This window comes from Solanum pennellii, chromosome 7 (genome assembly GCF_001406875.1).
Source record: "Solanum pennellii chromosome 7, SPENNV200".
NCBI classification, from domain to species: Eukaryota; Viridiplantae; Streptophyta; class Magnoliopsida; order Solanales; family Solanaceae; genus Solanum; species Solanum pennellii.
Window position 1 is genome coordinate 68,147,394 of NC_028643.1, and position 17,101 is coordinate 68,164,494.

The window sequence follows — 17,101 nt, forward strand, 5'->3', positions numbered from 1 at the left end:
AATACATATCTTGTCCATATATTATTATATATTTAGTTTCCATATTAGTAGATCAAATCTCATTAATTGGGAATCACAATTTCTTACCTAAAGCTAGCCTGCTGGATTGATTTGTATCAAGTTGTATATATATCATATTGGTCATAAAATTAAATACTTCAACAAAATATATTGTTTTCTCTTCTTTTCCAAGAAGGTTTTGCCTTACCAAACCTGATAACGTTACAAATCCCTTGAGTAACACGCATGAAGCAAATAAAAGCTAGTGAAAACTAGATATGCTATGAATTATGATCATCACCATTTTATTATGATAAACTTTATAATAATATTTAAAATAAAGATGCTTAAACAGTGAAAAAATATAAGGAATGTCAAAAAGAAAATTTAGTTATCAACCTGAAATTAAACTTCATTTTATATACTATGTGTGAACTAATATATATTAACTCAAATACATGCACTGTATCAGATATACATGAACTCTTAAAATCTTTATATTTATAGATTGTTAGATATGGTATGAATGTATATCTAATTTATGTAGTTTTTTTTAATACAAATATAGATTTAGATTAGGCCTTTAACTATATCAGACCTAATTAAGCTTGTTTTCAACTTAATTACTCCAATTAATAGCCCATCACCGCCAATAGTTTGTTATTCATGCCAAACTTTTAGATCTCATTTAAAATCTAAACCAAAATATTGATTTCACAGCGTGTTAATTAATTCTTTAACAAACAAAATTACCCTTGCAAATTTAAATGGTCACCAGCAACATCAAGTGAATATATCATGAAAAGAAAAATCACTTTTAACATACTAACCCAAGATAAACATGATACTCATAAGCAATTGATTGTATAACATAGAACATTTAGAAATTAACATTGAGATATTAAATTAATAATTCAATTTAACTTTAAAGATTAGTCAAAACGTAACAGGTAACAAATAGAGTTACATTCATGTGAAGAAACTTGACATCAACAATATCCTTGAAATTAAATGTGATCAGTAAAAGAATTGTGCCCGACTTTAGTTATCAGTTGTGCCCGATTATTAGTTATGCCCGAATTATTTTTATTTGTGTTGGTTTAACAACTTGGTATCTACAAGCTACTGACGATTAATCTAGATTTGTATCGCATGAAAAGTATTTATTTAAGGTTGAACCACTTCCAAATAAGAATTTAGTACTAAAAACTTTTAATTGATTTTAAGTCTATGAATTATTGTCTACAAGATTCCATCACTCTATTTTTATGGGAATAACATATCTTCTGAGTTCTATCATTATTTCTTCGATGCCTCCAGAAGTAATTAAACGAAACAGAGAAAACATACTGTTATTTACTTAATTATGTTCAAACTAAGGCTTAAAATGGAGCTATTTTTTTTGTGCGTCTGTTTGACAGGTTGTTATTGCTGAGGGAATTGGTCCCGCCAGAATGCTCACCTTAAATCGGCCTAAACATTTAAATGTTATATCAGGCAAAGTGGTATGAAAAACACATTAATTGTTAAGATTTTATAATTAAATGTTCATTTAATTATAAAATTTTCTTCATTAGGCATTAATGCTTGCTCAGGAATTGGATAAATATGAGATTGATGATAATGCTGAATTTGTAACCATCAAGCTAATTAAGTAGCATCTGTTTTAATTTTTTTCCTTAGTTAATTCCCTTGATTGTTAGGTTGGGTAAAACTTACCCGCACCGGGTGTGTACACCTATCCAATACATGCATATCATGTGTTTAAATTAATAGTTCATTTTACTTAATCTTAATTAATTAAAATATGTTTTACTTCATTAAATCACGTAATAATGAAAATTACATCAATTGAGTGTAAACACCCGTGCAGTGGCGTAGCCACATAGTGTCAATTGGACACCCTTCATCGTAAAAAAATAGCATATATACAAATAAAGTAATATACGAAATGATTAAATATTCTACTTTGGACATCCTTTAAGAAAATTCTGGCTCCGTAATTGCACCCGTGTGGATAAGTTTTTTCGCGTAATTGTTAACAATTTCAATCGATTCGCAAATAGGGAGCTGGCCGTATATTCTCTGCTGGTGGGGACTTGCAAAGGAAACACAAGTAACTATTATATATATATATATATATATATATATAATTAGTCACTCAGTTTATTTTTACTTGTTGAGTATTTTATTTTTTACTCATGAATAAATGTATCGTCTTTGAAGGGGTTTGTCTTGAAGATGTTTATAGTATTTATTGGCTTTGCTATCACATTCATACTTACAAGAAACCGCATATCGCTCTTGTCCATGGATTATCAGCGGGTGGAGGTCTATCCTTGATGGTTCCAATGAAGTTCTCCGTTGTCACTGAAAAAGTAGTTAGTATTTGATATCGAAAAAGAGCTCAAAATTTCAATAATGATGGACTAGAGAGAATAAATCTTGTTGGAATAGGTGCGTCCATTAACAGTCAATGGACCAGGTCCCTTGACACAATAACAACAGAATGTAAGCAGAGACGGTGGTCAGCATCTACTATACGTCAACGGACCAGGTCCCTTGACTCAGCAAGAACAATAGTTGAAACAAATGCAGAAAGTACATGGCTGTAACTAAAATTTGCATAATGATTTTACGTGGAAACTTTCTTGCTCAAGGGACTAAAACCACGACCTATTGCACAGGATTTTCAACCGTTTTCACTAATCTTCTCAAGCAAAAGTGAAACCCGGTTACAACCAATGTGAGAAAAAGTTATTAATCTCACGGTCAAGTAATTCACCTATTACTTGAAGAGCCTAAGCGGATAAAACACCACCCACTAAGCTATCACCCCTAGATAACTTAGACTTTGCTAAGCGGATACCACACTGCCCACTAAACCACCTAACTCTAGATGACTTAGAATTTGACTAAGCAACAAAACAATGTTGCCCACTAAATCAGTTAAGCCTAACTGATTTAGATTTTTACAAACCCAAACCAAATATCTGAATCCTTTATAAATTAGGAACAGATTTACAATGTAAGAACGTAAGATATAATCCTAAGACAACTATATAGCTTGCAGCTCTATCCGGTCCCTGTTGCTTTTAGGATGATACTTCTTGAAGATGGCCTTTGCTTTTTGAGCTTTTGGATTTTCTGAATCCAAAACTTTGTTTGCCAAATCTTATGCTTGTGTTGTTGGAGAAGAGACTATATTCAAATGGACACAAACCCTTGGGCGAGGCTATTGGCTGAGAGCCTGCTGTCATGAAAAGTTGTGCACCAATCCCTCAGAGTTGACAACTTTTTTTGATAGCTGTCTTTTCGTCCTTTTCTCGGTGCACAGACTTTTCGGGACTAGGTCCCTTGCTGCGTTCTTTGATGCTTGAGCTCTTGACAAATACTTGCTGCTCTCTCTCTCTCTTCTTAAATGATTGAACTTAATATGTTGTTTGTCATGTTGAAAGTATCAACCATAAAGAGTTATTAACCATTGGACAAACAACCTCCTCCATTCTGATTGGTTCAATACGTTGGCGCCTCACCTACCACTGACAGGACAGCTTTACAGCTGTACACCATTATGTATCAGATGCAGAGAACTCTCTCAGGGACCAGGTTCCTGCATTAGTGAGATACTGAAACATACAATCTCGTCCGCTCTTCTTATTGTTGTAGGACGCTGCATTTTTCACCTACCACCTAACATGACAGGTTTTATGGTTGTACCCCATTTGTATCTGGACGAGAGTTTTCTGACAGGGACCAGGTCCCCTCATTTGTGAGGATCATCAAAACACCTAGAATATAATATTTTCCCCCTTTTTGATGATAGCACACAAATATACCTCACACTGAGTTTATCATTCATCTCACTGTCAGCTGTTCCAATAACAATAATCTGGTTCCTTGTTAGATCAATAAGTTTGTTATATCATCAAAACTTTATATCATGTTCGAGCTAACATCTTCAACTCAGCTTCGAACAAACATTTTCCCCTTTTTTGATGATAACATACTTATTCACCAGTTCCCCCTGTCAACAAGAATTCTTGGGGCAACTGGAGTTGAATCATCCCCAAAGTTTGTCAAATCATCAAAACATCAACATAACATTTTCCCCCTTTTGATGATGACATACTCATTCACTAGTTCCCTCTATCAACAAGAATTCTTGGGGTAACTAGAGTTGAGTCATCCCGGAGTTTGTCAACTCATCAAAACAACAACATAACATTTTCCCCCTTTTTGATGATGACAAACTTGTTCAACTTCTTATTCTTCCCCCTGTCGGCAGGACCAGGTCCTCTTCAGGTAGCTAGCATTGATTTCCCCATCGGCAAAACCATTTCCTATTAAAATAGCTAGCGTTGATTCCCCCTATCGGCATGACCCATGTTTTCTTCCAGCAGTGATAACACCATTGATCTCATACTTCTTCAAGCAGTTATAACACCATTTATCTCATACCTTACCTTAACAACTTTCCCCTTTTTGACATCATAAAAAAGGGTTAAAGCAGTAAACCAAGTTGACAGAAATACAGTTCAAGCAAATTCATGGCGACTTGGGCAACACTTAGCATGAGTAAAAAAACATAAAGTAATGAGACAAGTCAGTAGAAACAAGACATTTTCATCCATAAACAAAAGATCAGTCATTAAAGCATTGCAAATATGATTACAAATGAAAACTAGAACAAAACCCAAAAAGAGTAACGAGGACTGACATAGAGATATAGCAAGAGAAGGGATGGCTTAGAGGCAAGGGATTGAAAGAATGCTTTCTTTTTGCTCCGCTTGTGCGTGGCACTCCTTGCTCAAGAATTAATAGAGCATATCATAAGATTTTCAGAATCTTCTCTTAAAGTTCAGCATGTTGTCCAGCCCAACCTATATGTTGAACATTCAGGGCTGCCAATTTTCTCTTCTTCTTTTTTTTTGGCACCTGGTCCCTCTGATAGTGTTGTTTCGGAAGCTGAATTTTTAAACAACCCATTTCATTATTTCAGTTAACACGAGCAACTGTCATAGCTTCCAACACCAGCCTGAGTTTCTCGTAACAGAAAGATCGGTAAGACAAATAATTCAATGCCTTCGAGATGAATAGGTCAAAAAATTGAGGAACCAAATTTTTTTAAAAAAAAAAAATCAGACATATTCCTCTTCAGTATGAAGTTCTCGAAATATCAACTTCTCCCTTTTTGAACATCATCTTTTCCACTTCTTCAATTTTTTTGGAGGACCAGGTCCTTCTTCACACTTAAAAACATCTTCATCAAAAATTTCTCTAGTAAGAATAAAGGGTTAAAACATTTGAAAGTTTTTAGAGAGAAGGGAAAAGAGGGTTTTGAGTATTTCTGACTTTTGAAAGGGAAGTTGAGTTTTATGGGGATATGAAAAGACATATGAAGTACAAGAGAATTAGAAGCAAATGTCATCTTGGTATTCAAAAGATGTCACAACGATCAGACATCTGGCAATTGCAATGGTTTTCATGCATAATTCAAAATGCAATGTTAAGAGTGCTAACATTCGAGAACGGACCAGGTCCCTCCCTATAGGTTGAATGTGATTGCCTAGATCTGTCCTGACCTCCCTTTTCCTTCAGCTCTTTTGTCATGTGTGTATACCTATGAAACTGAACTTGCTAAACATACATAACTGAAAAACAAGGATACCTGCTCCCTTTGCATAGTCATGAGAGGGTTGATTGCTTCAGGCAGGATCCCTTCAAGAGAGTTTCAGCATTCCCAACTTCAACTTGATTATTTCGGCCATGTCGTCTAAGAGCTTTAGGATGTTGCTTGATCTACAAGAGTTGATCACTTCAAGCTTCACCTGCTACATATGTTGCCTCAGTTGTTGAAAGAGCAACTGAATCTTGCCTTTTAGTTCCCCATGAGTGAGAGATCAACCTATAAGCCATTCACGAGGTACTCTTTCTATCAACGGGATATCCATCATGATCAACATCACCTTGTTCCTCCAAGTCAAAAAGTCTCTTTATGGATAGTTAGGATTCTCTGAGCAGCTTTCAAATGTGATTTCATTATACAAGAATGGAATCTCTGAACCAGGTTCAATAACATCTAGCTTCAAGCTAGTGCCTATGAGAGTAGAATTATATTAGGCAGTCATAACATGAACCTTTTTTCAGCTGCTTCAGTATCTCTGAACTGGTACCAGGTCCCCGTCTTTGATCAAACGTCAATTACCATGAACGTTGTGTCATCTCTTTCCTGTAGCTAAGTTCCCATACGAGTATACAACTTGTCCAAGCTTAGGGATTTAGTAAATATGTCAGCCACTTGATCTTCCATTTTACAAAAATTCAAGATGACATCAGCTTTCTTTCTCATTGTCTTGACTTCAAGTATATTAAGCCAATTGAGCAGCTCACAAATGTACTTTTCTTGACAATCAAAGGTACCTTTTGAGGTTTGCTTGATCTATAGCTCCAAGAAGAGATTTGATTCTTCCATTATGCTCATTTTAACACTCACTATTAATGAGTGAAATAAACTCTTCACATTAACACCTCAAAGATTGTCTCAAAGATGACATCATCAATATGTACCTGAATAATCAACAATTCCTTTCATAGTGAATTCAAAGATAGGGCTTTTGACAATGTTACCTCTCTTGAAGCCATTATTGAGAAGTAACTTGGACAAGCCGATCAGCTTGTTTGGGAACCGAATGTCATTCTTTGCATCTTTCAAACTGAGCTTGATCAGCTTCTTAATTGTCACCTTCAGAATTCACTTTATCAGTTTGAACTGCATCATCTTTGTCCAATGATTTCTAGAGGACCGGGTCCCTCATCAAGTTCATCATCTGCATCCGCTTCCTTAAGATTTCTGGATTCATGAAGAGAATGTTATTCAACAAGCTCACTATATAGACCAACTCTCTGATTCTGAAGCAGCCCTTCCAACTCAGAGTTTTCTAGTTTTTTTTCTTTTGCAACTCCTCAATTCTTCTAGACTCATCCAAAACCGCATGAACATCTTTTTCAATGCAACTTTATACACCGGATAAGCCTTACTGGAGTAAGAGTATCCCACACATAATCTTTCTACATCATTGAGATTACACTACTAAATATCATCATTTTTGTCGCAAAACATGTTACACTCATCACTTCAGCCGGAGGAATCTTGAAAGATTTAAAGTCTGCATATTTTACCTGAAGGATGGTCTGATCTGCTTCTTCTTAACATCATTGTCACAACCTTTGTCATCTGCAAATAGAGATAAGACATAAAGTGACGCCTGAAGTTGTCTCGAATTTTCAAAAAGATACAGAAACTAAGAAAGTGTCCTATTACCCCCCTAAACAATCCTGAACTGATATTATTACATCATTTTTTGTCCACATGTTATGGAGAGTGTATACACTCTCTTAAAGAGCGTGAATAAACTAAAAAAACGAATATAATTTTATTTTTACAAGAATTTTACTATAAAATATATATTTTTATTTTTCTTATTATTTTAACTTTTTCTCCTTATTTTTTTTTTCTTTTTCTTTCTTCCTTCTTCTTCAAAAATTCGTTGTCATGTTCATAAACTTATCACTTCCAGTGTCACTTTTTACCACAACTCGATCTCTTTTTTATTCTACTATTAGTTTAACTCTCTTCAATTTTGTAATTATATCTAGATATTTTAATACATTTCGAACACTGTGATAAACTCATTAGATTTCAAGATGATTAGTAGACATTATTTACTTTTTTATCCAAATTCTAATTAAACTTTTTCAATTTTTGGACAATTCTTATGCTTTCGAAATTATCATTTCTGATTTTGAATTTATATGGAAATGAGATAAATTAAATGATGATACCTTCAAAATTTTGATCTTTCTTAGAAAAATAATTAGTTTTATTATCAATAACTCAACGAAGTCTAAAAAATAGTATAATTTTCAAAAGTAAGAAATTTGACCAAATAAGAAGAAGAAAGAGAAAGAAAATGGAGGGGCTCAACTTGATATGGGTGTGGGATTAGGTGAGGATAAGAGGTGAAGAAGAAGAAATAAAGAAAGAAAATGGATGGAGCTTGAAAATTGGGGTGGAAGATGAATTAAAAATTGAAATGAAATTATAATAAAAATAATAAAACGAAAATAAGTCAAAAAGTAAGAGAAAGAAATAAAAAAAAAACTTAAAATGAAAAAAAGATAATATTTCAAATTGAATTAACACGTGTCACACAATGATTGGTGTGTGATAAGACTTGCCATTTAAAATGTGCAATTGATCCAAAAATGATGTAATAATATATGTTCGGAATAGTTTAGGGGGATAATAGGACATCTGCATAGTTAAGATGTCTTTTTGAAAATTCGAGACAACTTCAGGTGTCACTTTATGACTTTTCTCTCTACAAATATCATCTTTTATGCAGACTGGGACCAGGTCCCACGACACAGGTTTGTGCAGCAAAGCAACACACACATGAGACACATCTCTTGTGTCATACCTTAACATTCTCACTTTATGCACTAGAGCAAGTGAGGTTGTCTCTACGAGCAATAATCAGATCAGCAATATACATGTTCTTGCATCTCTTTTCTATTAAAATAACTGCCCGAGAGAGCAAGTTTGTGACCACACGTTCCCTTTTAAGAGAACTTCACTTTACTTTCATTCATCACATCTTTATGAAATACTTGAAAGATTGTACTTCAATAGTGTATTCCATAGATTTCCAAAACATATCTTCAAAAAGAACATACCTTTTCTTGCCATCACCAAATGAGACACCTCCACTTTGAAGTGCCTTGAGAGAGAGGAAGTCAAGTGCTTTGAGCATCCACTATTCATGAATCGACACTGGTTGTTGCCACTTTCTCTCACAAGAATGTCATATCACGTGTTAGCCTTGGGAACCCACTTCAATTGGAGTTCCCAGTAAGCAGATAAAGGAGTGAGAAGAGAATTCTTTGTCCAGTGAGGTAGATTGATATTTTTCAACTTAGGAACAGAAGCAAGACCAGGTCCTTTCTTCTGCCAATTCTTCTGTTGAACAGGTCCCTTCTTCTGCCAATTCTTCTGTTGACCAGGTCCCATCTTCTGATTGCTCCTATGTAGACTAGTTCCCTTCTTTTGTTGTTGTTCTGTTTAGAATATTTTGAAAAGTTATCCTGGGTATTTTTTCCAAGATAGACAATCCTTCTTCAAGTGACCATCATGACCACAATGGAGACACGACAAACTATTAGACATGAGCATACCTTTGCTATGGAGATTGTAAGAAGGACTTTTGCTTGAATTTCCTAACCCCTTTCTATCATTTTGACCTTGACTAGTAAGATTGGCAAGCAATTTTGAAGATGTGGACTATTTGAGAGATTTGTTCAGTTCTTCTTTGACACGGACCAGGTCCCTTTCCAACTGATTATTTCTCTCCGAGGCCATAGCAAGTTTTGTTTCAGCAGTGTTAAGACTAGCTTCTAGCTTCATTAGCATACTACTAGCCTCTCATTTTCCTTTTCCAGATTTCTCACTCAACATCTTCAATCTCTTCTTGAGTTCTAGATTTTCAGCTTCTAGAACTATCACATTTTCTTCCGCAACAGACATTTGGTCAACCAAGGCTACCTTTTCTTCATGAAGAATATCTAGGCTATTGTTCGTCAACTCTTTTTCAGTTGTTGACAGATGATAGAGTCAATCAAAATAGCAGCTAGAATTCTCAACTTCTTAACACAGTAAACATGCAAGTTTTGTTTAATATCGGAAAGGGTTACCTCTTCTTCATCTTCCTCATCATCAGATTTTGCCATCAAAGCAAATGTGGCATCAAACACAACTTCATCACCTTTTACTGCAAGCATGGGTATATAATTACATGAAATTATGATTAATCTGACTCACTTGAGGAGTCTCCGCATACATCAAAAGCTTTCTTCATGATGTAGCTAACTGCATCTTTTCTTGCTTTCTTATCGGGGACCAGGTCCCTTTTTATGCCTTACTCTTCTCAAGTTTTTTGATAAGTTTTGACTTCAACCTTATGAATGGGACAATCTCTGATGAAATGCCCTTGCTTTCCGCAATTGTGGCAAGAGTGGTTTGCATTTACAACTCTGTTTGAGTTTTCGACCTTTTGTAAGCCTCTACGTTTCCTTTCCCATTTTTGATACCTTCTCGTAAGGCATGTCATGTCCTTATATTCATCATAAGTTTCACCAGATATCATCTTGATAGCTAGAGACTTCTCTTTCTTCAACTCCTTCTTTGATGCTTCTTGATTTCTGATGAGTGGAGCAACCATATTTCCATAGAAATCTCTCTTGGTGTTAACCAGCTAGAGAGCACCCGCTCTAATACCACTTGTTGGAATGGGTGCGTCTACTAGAAGTCAATGGATTAGGTCCCTTGACATAGTAAGAACAGAATGTAAGCAGAGACAGTGGTCAACATCTATTATACGTTAACGGACCAGGTCCCTTGACTCAGCAAGAACAGTAGTTGAAACAAATACAGAAAGTAAATGGCTGTAATTAAAATTTGCACAATGATTTTACGTGGAAACCTCCTTGCTCAAGGGAGTAAAACCACGATCTGATGTACATGATTTTCAACCGTCTTCACCAATCTTCTCAAGAAAAAGTGAAACATGGTTACAACCAATGTGAGAAAAAGTTATTAATCTCACAGTCAAGTAATTCACCTGTTACTTGAAGAGCCTAAGCAGATACAACACCGCCAACTAAGCTATCATCCCTAGATAACTTAGACTTTGCTAAGCGAATACCACACCGCCCATTAAGCCACCTAACTCTAGCTGACTTAGAATTTGACTAAGTAACAAAACAATGTTTCCCACTAAATCAGTTAACCCTAACTGATTTAGATTTTTTACAAACCCAAACCAAATATCTGAATCCTTTATAAATTAGGAACAGATTTACAATGTAAGAACGGAAGATATAATCCTAAGACAACTATATAGCTTGCAGCTCTATCCGGTCCCTGTTGCTTTTAGGATGATACTTCTTGAAGATGGCCTTTTCTTTTTGAGCTTTTGGATTTTCTGAAATCCAAAACTTTGTTTGCCAAAACTTATGTTTGTGTTGATGGAGAAGAGACTATATTCAAATGGACACAAACCCTTGGGACGAGGCTATTGGCTGAGAGTCTGCTGTCATGAAAAGTTGTGCATCAACCCCTCAGAGTTGGATGCTTTTTGATAACTGTCTTTTTGTCCTTTTCTCGTGCTTAGACTTTTTGGGACCAGGTCCCTTGCTGCGTTCTTTGATGCTTGAGCTCTCGACAAATACTTGCTGCTCTCTCTCTTCTTAAATGATTAAACTTAATATGTTGTTTGTCATGTTGAAAGTATCAACCATAAAGAGTTATTAACCAGTGGACAAACAACCTCCTCCATTCTGATTGGTTCAGTACGCTGGCGCCTCACCTACCACTGACAAGACAGCTTTACAGCTGTACACCATTATGTATCAGATGCAGAGAACTCTGTCAGGGACCAGGTCCCTGCATTTGTGAGATACTGAAATATACAATCTCGTCTTCTCTTCTTATTGGTGTAGGACGCTGCACTTTCACCTACCACCTAACATGACAGCTTTTACGGTTGTACCCCATTTGTATTTGGACGAGAGCACTCTGACAGGGACCAGTCCCCTCATTTGTGAGGGTCATCAAAACACCTAGAATATAACAAATCTTAACTTTATTCTAATTGATTGAGTACAATATAATTGCAGTTTTGTTCCACTCCCGAAGCAAACCTAGGATATCACCTAGACTGTGACTTATCATACATACTCTCACACCTTCCAGGTCGACTTGGTAAGTAAGATGGAACATGTATTTTTAAAAATTGAATAGGTGTATGATGTTGTTAAATGTATGTATGTCTGTAGGGGAATATTTGGGCTTAATAGGAGCGAAATTGAAGGGTAAAGAAGTGGTTGCTGCTGGATTAGCAACTCATTTTGTACCTTCACACAAAGAATTTGAGTTAGAGAAGAGTTTACTGAGCATAAACAACGCTGATCAAGAGGATACTATTAGATCTCTCATCGATAAGTTCTCTACTAATGTTCAAATAGATGAAACAAGTGTCTTGAGCAAGTAATGTATCATATAAATTGAATTGTTGTATCGAGGATATTAATATGTATTCACACTGATGCATTTTTCATGTATAAATCAATTGTAGGTTGTCCATAATCGATGATTGTTTCTCCAGGGAAACAGTGGAGGAGATCTTGGATTCATTTGAAAGAATTGATTATACTATCATATATTATTATAGGTGGGAAGCTCCTAACCTCAAAGTTGAATTACCTTTTTGTCCTTATCTGATCCATAAAATAAATTAATATTAATATCTATTTAATCAATTGACATTAAGTAATAGTTATAGTATATTAAAATTCATGCATCAAACAAGATCTTAATGCATCATATATTCATGTACTAATTAAATGTAGGTAATGAAGAGTCTAATAACCTTTCAATTTTAATTTATAAGATAAGTGGGGGCAATGAAGAGTCTATCAAACACACTCACACCACATTATTTATATTCCTTCTCATCTTGCATTCTAGAATAGGTACTACATAAGTTGTAAAATTTTCATTACCAGTTTGTAATTATAAGAATTATTACTCTTTTATTTATCCGTATTCTTTAAAATTTCATGCATATTCATCTTCTTTTTGCCGAGAAATATGTAAATTATGATAGTTACAAGATGAATATACTACAATATATATGAAGCTGTAAGTGAATTTTTATTTTTCATATCTCCATCATTTTGAGTTTTTAAATATAACTTCGTAATTGATTACTATTTTTTGTGTTCATCCTTTAATCTATCTTTAGAATATATAGTAAAGCTAATCTCATTTTGTATTTATTACTAATTATTTTGAGGGTAAATATGTTAAATCCCAAAGAATAATAATTATGTCTTCTTCATTCTTTGATAATCATTTATCTTTTTAAAATAACATATTTGTACTTTTTCCTTTTTATATTATTCATCTCAAATGTTTTAAAAAATCATGTAATTAACTGTTACATAGAGGTACAAAATAAGTGTAAGAGTAAAAATTAAAAAAAAAATATATAGTAAAAAAATAATTAAATGATACATTGAAAATATTATTTTACTAAGCATTTGAGTTAGAGAGGAGTTTACTAAGCATACACAACGGTGATGAAGAGGATACTATTAGATCTCTCATCGATGAATTCTCTACAAATGTTCAAATAGATGAAAGAAGTGTCTTGAGCAAGTAATGTATCATAAAATTATGATTTCAAATTGTTCTTGTGAGATATTAATGCATTTTTCATGTATAAATCAATTGTAGGTTGTCCATAATCGATGATTGTTTCTCCAGGGAAACAGTGGAGGAGATCCTGGATTCAATTGTAAGAATTGATTATACTATTATATATATATGAAATGGAATTTCATATAATTGATACAACTTTAATTTTCAGGAAGCTGAAGCAGGCAAAAAAGGAAATGATTGGATTATGCCAGTGCTTAAAAGTATAAAGAAAGCATCTCCAATTGGACTGAAAATAACATTGAGATCGGTAACTAGTCCTTATACATATAAACAATTTATGCATATCCATTGAAATGTGAAAGAGAAAGAATCTTACATTTTCTCTATATATACACATTTTTTTTAGATACGAGAAGGAAGGACCCAAACCCTATCTGAATGTTTGAGAAAAGAATTTAGGATTACAAAGAACACATTACAAACAATAATATCTGATGATTTGTATGAGGTAATTTATTTTTAAGCAAACATACACACAAAGAGGTACACTTGATTTGTGATTTCTCATTTAGAATTCTTTAATTTTATTTTTAAAGGGAATAAGGGCTGCCATCATTGACAAGGACAAGTCTCCAAAGGTATGTATGTTCCTTCAAGTGTTGGTAGATAGATAGTTTTATTAACCAATCAAGAATTTAGAATAACTATAAAGTCCTTCAGACTAAAAGTAATATTTTTTCAATACTGAAACTGATTATAAGTAGTTGATGCATTTACAAAAAAATATTTTCTTTCTTCATTTTCAGTGGAACCCTTCAACTCTTGACAAAGTGCACGATGAGCAACTCGACTTAATCTTCAAGCCATTCGATGAACATGACTTGGAACTTCAAATTCCTACAAAAGAAGAAGAATATTACAGATGGGGAGGAAAATATGAGAATTCTGGTTATTGTCTCCGAACAAAATGAAAATTCAAAAATGTTCTTTGAAGCAAATTATATTGCAAATGTAACATTATTTTCATTTCATAATGAATAAATGTGAATTGCGCGCTTTTATAAATATGAGTTGAAATTGTTATGAGAAATCGTCACATTAATTAACATGAAGTAGTACATGTCAAATAAACAAACATAGTTGATGAACTTTTAGGAAAAAGAAAGACAACAGAATTAAATAGAATTGAACATGTAGTCAACTACATTTTCACAACTGGTGAAGCATATTCAAGTATGACTTTGTCACTTTGAAATATTTCCATCTCTTCTTCATCCAAAGTTATGAGTACATCCATCCCATTTCCTGTTGGACTATCCATGAAAAATATCTGATTCTTCACTCCACGACTCACCGAGCTCACTCTTATCGCCTTCCCCCATCCAAAATCCATATCGTATAATCCGAAATTACACAAACTGCTACATTTATACACATCCGCCTTGTTTACCTTTTCCACTAACTCTGCACCCTGTTTCGTTATTTCAACAACTTTAAAAAATATGTCACTTTGAGTCGCATTTTTCAATTTTTCACGAAGTTGATCCTTAGATTTTCTTAGTACAGCTACTGAATTAGACAGTTCCATTTCATCTTCTGTTTGTGTTGACGTAAGAAAGAAACTACAAGCATTTCCGATGCTGTTTAAAGGCAACGGTGGGCGAAGACCCATGATGTGGCAGAGTAAAGATGGTTTAAATGAACCTGAAGCAATCATGGCATGTTTATGTATAAGTGCCGTAGCAACTTCAACACGAGACGGATTTTCAACGCCTGATTCTGCAGCAGCTATGGTTTTTAGCTTGTCTAAACCAGACGACGAGAAATGAAACATTCTAGTCACACAATTTCTGTCATTTCCAGCATCAAAATCAGGTAAAGTTGAAGTATCAGTAACTGGTGGGAAAAAAGAAGTTCCATCAAATAGAACAGACGGTTTTGCATGACTCGAATCACGAGTTAAATTAGCCCAATCCGTTATGAATTTGATTACACTATATGCATCCGCGACCTTATGTGAGATGCATACACTGACTGCTATTCCACCGCAATCAAAATGTGTTAGCTGAGCGACTACCAAAGTTCCGTCATATATGTTCCAAGGACATCCTTGTGGATAAACTAAATTTACATCATCATTGTAATAAGGATGGTCGAGAATTTCAGAGATGGGGATATCGAGTTGGACATCAAAAAACTCAGCTCCTACATCGTTACAATCGATAAAGATGTTATCGTTATAAGTTCCAGCAAATGGATAATAGGAGGTTAATAGATTTGCGAGGGAATTTTGAAGAAGTGTGGATATGTGGTTTATGTCATACGATGAGTTTTCGGGTTTAGGATAGAAGAAAGCTAGTGGATTATGTAAAGGACTATTAATTTGATCCAAGAAAGAGAGATTGTGATGCCTAAGTGAAGATGGAGTGGGAGAAGAAGGCTTAATAATCTTCTTGGACATGGACACAATGTGTGACTTTGGAGTAACCATTTTGTTGAATTCAAAATGCACTCTCAAAGTTTGGTTTGTATGATGAGTAGAGAAAGGTTGAGAATGAATTTATATATACCAACTCCTATTCAAGAGAGAGTGGAAAAAATAATAATCCCTATTATGATATTTGGCATAATACATATAATTCTTTTACTTGGTTTCAAATGTAATCTCTGTCCCCCAACTTTGAATGTGTACAAGTAGACTAGAACTGTGTAATATCGGTCGGTTCGGTTCGATTTTGAAGTTTATCATTTTGGCTTATTTGGTTATTGGTTTTTAGAGATGTTAAACCGTTATAGAACCATTAAGACATTGACTTATCAGTTATTTGTTATCTATTTAACCATTAAGATTCGACAAAAAAGGCATTGAAAATCACTTAGAGACAAAGTGACATACCAAATGAACCATGCACATGAGTTCACAAGTTACATCTTGCTCAAAAGTAAATACTTTTACATTGTAGAAAAACCAAGTGTTTGAGACAATCAGAAATAAAAGTAGGAAACTGAACTCTAAGTCAATGACTTTATATATAAAATGGTATAATATAATTATTTAATTTACTATCGGACTATCGATTAGCCCTTTAAGAAAAAACCTCAAACCGTTGAGAACTGATAACCCAATAACAAAGAAAATTAAAACTTTTATCAGAATTAGTTAACCAATAACCGATTACTGATAAATCAATTAAAAAAATTGATTCAAATTATCGATTTCGGTTAGTTTTTGAACGAGCTAAAGCAAACACATATATTATTACCGCACCAAATTAATTCGGTGTGGTTTGGATATTTTTAAAAAGAAATTTGGTACTGGTAGTGGGTAACCACATTTGTTCCACTTTGGCTTATATATATATTCATATAATAAATAGTTATGACTTCCATTTTTTCTTTTTTTATTAAAAAAAAAAAACTCAATTGTATCATACTAACAATTTTTCTTTTTTAGTATAACTATTTTGTTTTAGGGGTGTACAAAATTGAATCGACAATCGAACCAAACCATAAATCAAGTCAAACTGAAAAAAACCCGACTAATAATTTTGTTTGACTTGGTTTGGTATTGAAAAAAAAATTCTAACTATACTTTGGTTGGTTTGATTTTAACTAGAAAAAGTCAACCAGAAACCAAATCAATCTGACATTATATATATAATTTTTAAAATTTATTTTATACATGAAAGTATTTAGGTATTTTTTCCAAATATTTCTTTTATTTTTTCATAAGTTATATTTGAAGAAATTTTTAAAGTTTTTTTAGACTTAATAGTTCATACGTATTAGTAACTCTAATAAAATGCTAACAAAAAAATA

General features: G+C 33.8%; 2 protein-coding genes across 2 annotated transcripts; one reads left to right on the forward strand and one right to left on the reverse strand.

Moving 5' to 3' along the window:
- Positions 1 to 1,268: 1,268 nt before the first annotated feature.
- LOC107025428 (3-hydroxyisobutyryl-CoA hydrolase-like protein 5) lies at positions 1,269 to 14,268 on the forward strand. Its single transcript, XM_015226214.2, has 12 exons — positions 1,269 to 1,341; positions 1,420 to 1,505; positions 1,578 to 1,644; positions 2,065 to 2,116; positions 2,219 to 2,381; positions 11,737 to 11,821; positions 11,896 to 12,106; positions 13,358 to 13,418; positions 13,491 to 13,589; positions 13,689 to 13,790; positions 13,879 to 13,920; positions 14,089 to 14,268. Exons 1-12 carry the CDS (start codon positions 1,269 to 1,271, stop codon positions 14,251 to 14,253), a joined length of 1,206 nt encoding a protein of 401 aa, XP_015081700.1. The 3' UTR covers positions 14,254 to 14,268.
- A 52-nt stretch (positions 14,269 to 14,320) lies between these two features.
- Positions 14,321 to 15,796, reverse strand: LOC107025455 (acylsugar acyltransferase 3-like). Its single transcript, XM_015226241.2, has one exon. The coding sequence runs from the start codon at positions 15,771 to 15,773 to the stop codon at positions 14,484 to 14,486; it is 1,290 nt and encodes a 429-aa protein (XP_015081727.1). The 5' UTR covers positions 15,774 to 15,796; the 3' UTR covers positions 14,321 to 14,483.
- Positions 15,797 to 17,101: the final 1,305 nt, after the last annotated feature.